This window comes from Rhincodon typus, chromosome 18 (genome assembly GCF_021869965.1).
Source record: "Rhincodon typus isolate 14 chromosome 18, sRhiTyp1.1, whole genome shotgun sequence".
In the NCBI taxonomy this organism is placed as follows: domain Eukaryota; kingdom Metazoa; phylum Chordata; class Chondrichthyes; order Orectolobiformes; family Rhincodontidae; genus Rhincodon; species Rhincodon typus.
In genome coordinates this window covers 8,595,539-8,597,549 of record NC_063349.1, presented here as the reverse complement: position 1 = coordinate 8,597,549, position 2,011 = coordinate 8,595,539, and the positions used below count along the sequence as shown (strand labels likewise).

The window sequence follows — 2,011 nt, the reverse complement described above, 5'->3', positions numbered from 1 at the left end:
CCTAGCCCTCACCCAGGTGCCCCCTCCTCAGTCGCTGTCCCATGTCCACCCAGTTGCCCCTAGCCCTCACCCAGGTGCCCCCTCAGTCGCTGTCCCATGTCCCCCCGGTTGCCCCTAGCCCTCACCCAGGTGCCCCCTCCTCAGTCGCTGTCCCATGTCCCTCCGACAGCTCACCTTGCAGCAGGCGGCGATGTTCTTGCTGATGCTGCTGATGTGCGCCATGTACTGGTTGAATTTCTTCTGGTAGCGGAGCGCGGTGAGCTGCACCTCGCTCTGCAGCGCCGAGACCTGTGCGAGCAGCGCCTGCTCCCGGTGGCCGGCCCGGACCGCCTGCTTCTTGAGCTCCCGGGCCAAGCCGGCGGCCCGCCGCTGCAGCGATCCAGACCGGGCGCGGAGAGCAGCCACACAGCAGTGAGTGTCTCCGGACGGTGTCACATCCCGGTGCAGCAACACCAGCCCGCAACCTTGCTCGCAGATCCCCACCGGGCGGCATTCGCAGCTCTCCCTCATGTGGAAGTCCATGTCCTTCAGGCTGAGAACCTCCTGGCAGCCCTGGTGCCGGCACCGAGCCGGGCTGTAGTCACACATCTCCACATGCTCGGCCAGCTTCTGTAAGCTCACCACCTTCCCGCAGCCCCGGGACCGGTAATCACACTTAATGTCCAGCTTGGAGATGAGGTTACGCAGAGCCAGGACGTGGTTCAGTTCCTTGGTGGACATCCTCTGGCACTGGACGGGGCACATGCCTTTCTGCACGACCCAGGGCAGCACACAACCCGCACAGAAGACATGACCGCACGGTGTGGTCAAGGGATCCTCCAGGACCTTGTTGCACAGGTTGCACTTCAGGTCAGGGTCCACCTCCTCGTTAAAACGATCCAACTCGAACCCCATCTCTGTGTGTGTGTGTGTGTGTGTGTGTTTGTCTCTCTCTCAAATCAAGTCTAGAGGAGAGTTAAGTCCTCTCATTGGCAGCCAGTGCGCTCTGAGAAGTTGGGGGAGGTGGGTGGAAATAAAGTGAAGTTGCAGAACTCCAGTCTGGAGTCTCCCAGTCCGGCTGGTCTCTGTGTGTGTTTGTGTGCGCTGCCAGTGTCAGCAAGAACAGCTGTAATCCACAAACCCTCCCGCCGTATTCCACCTAAAACTGCCCTCCCCCGAAATCAGGTCCGGCTCCGGAATCTGAAAGACAGGGGAAGAGAGAAAGAAAGAGGTCGATCACTCACTGTTTCGTTTAGTACAGAATTCACACTTAACAGCAGCCACCAACAGCTTTAAAAAAGAACAACCCGCTCCACACACACACACACACAATCATTGGAGAAACTCCTAAGTCCCAGCCCACACTTAATTTCCCTTTCTCCACACCCCCACCCTTACAAGTCCAGTATCACCCTTTCTCTCTTTCCCCACCCTCATACATTTCTGACCTCTTGCCTCTCGCCCAACAAGTACAGAGCTCTGCTCACGTCAAGGGCCAGTTCTAAGGCAGGGTCTGCATTTGTAAAATGGTGCCTCTCTCTCCTTTTTCTTGGCCTGCCCTGTGTTTTGTGTTTTAACTGAATCCACACAGCACTCAATTGGCATCAGATGACCAAAGATCATGGAATTCCCTGATTGCTGAGTGAGTTGGTCACTGCTGCATAAAACCCACTGAATACCCCCGTGAACAGATTGGTCAGTGTAATTAATGTCAGTGCTCCCGGGCTAGAGAAAGGCAAACTGACCAATGTTCCTGTTCCAGATTCTCACCTAATTCCCCTGTTGGAAGTTGCCAACAGTTGAGTGATGCCACCAGCAGTTGAACCAGCAGACAAGCTCACTGGCAGCTCAATGCAGAGAACAGAGATGAAGATTCATCTCGACTTGAAACACTTTAGCTTGCTCTCTCTCCCCATGGATACTGCCTGACCTGCTGTGATCTCCAGCATTTGTTGTTTTCAGTCCAGATTCCAGCTTCTGCAGTAATTTGCTCCCACCTTTAATAGTGGCATTATGCGCCATCTACAAGATG

General features: G+C 55.3%; 1 protein-coding gene across 2 annotated transcripts in view; it reads right to left on the bottom strand.

Moving 5' to 3' along the window:
- The window catches only part of pdzrn4 (PDZ domain containing ring finger 4), a 434,538-nt gene extending 432,959 nt beyond the window's left edge, over positions 1-1,579 (bottom strand). The window contains exons 1-2 of one of the 2 annotated variants that reach the window (XM_048607770.1): positions 1,467-1,579; positions 175-1,179 (exon numbers count right to left, since the gene is read on the bottom strand). In XM_048607770.1, the coding sequence (XP_048463727.1) occupies positions 175-894 (720 nt within the window). In that variant the 5' untranslated portion in view covers positions 895-1,179; positions 1,467-1,579. Of the gene's footprint in view, positions 1-174; positions 1,180-1,427 lie in introns of both variants that reach the window. The other variant, XM_048607769.1, reaches the window with a different exon arrangement.
- Between the last annotated feature and the right edge of the window lie 432 nt (positions 1,580-2,011).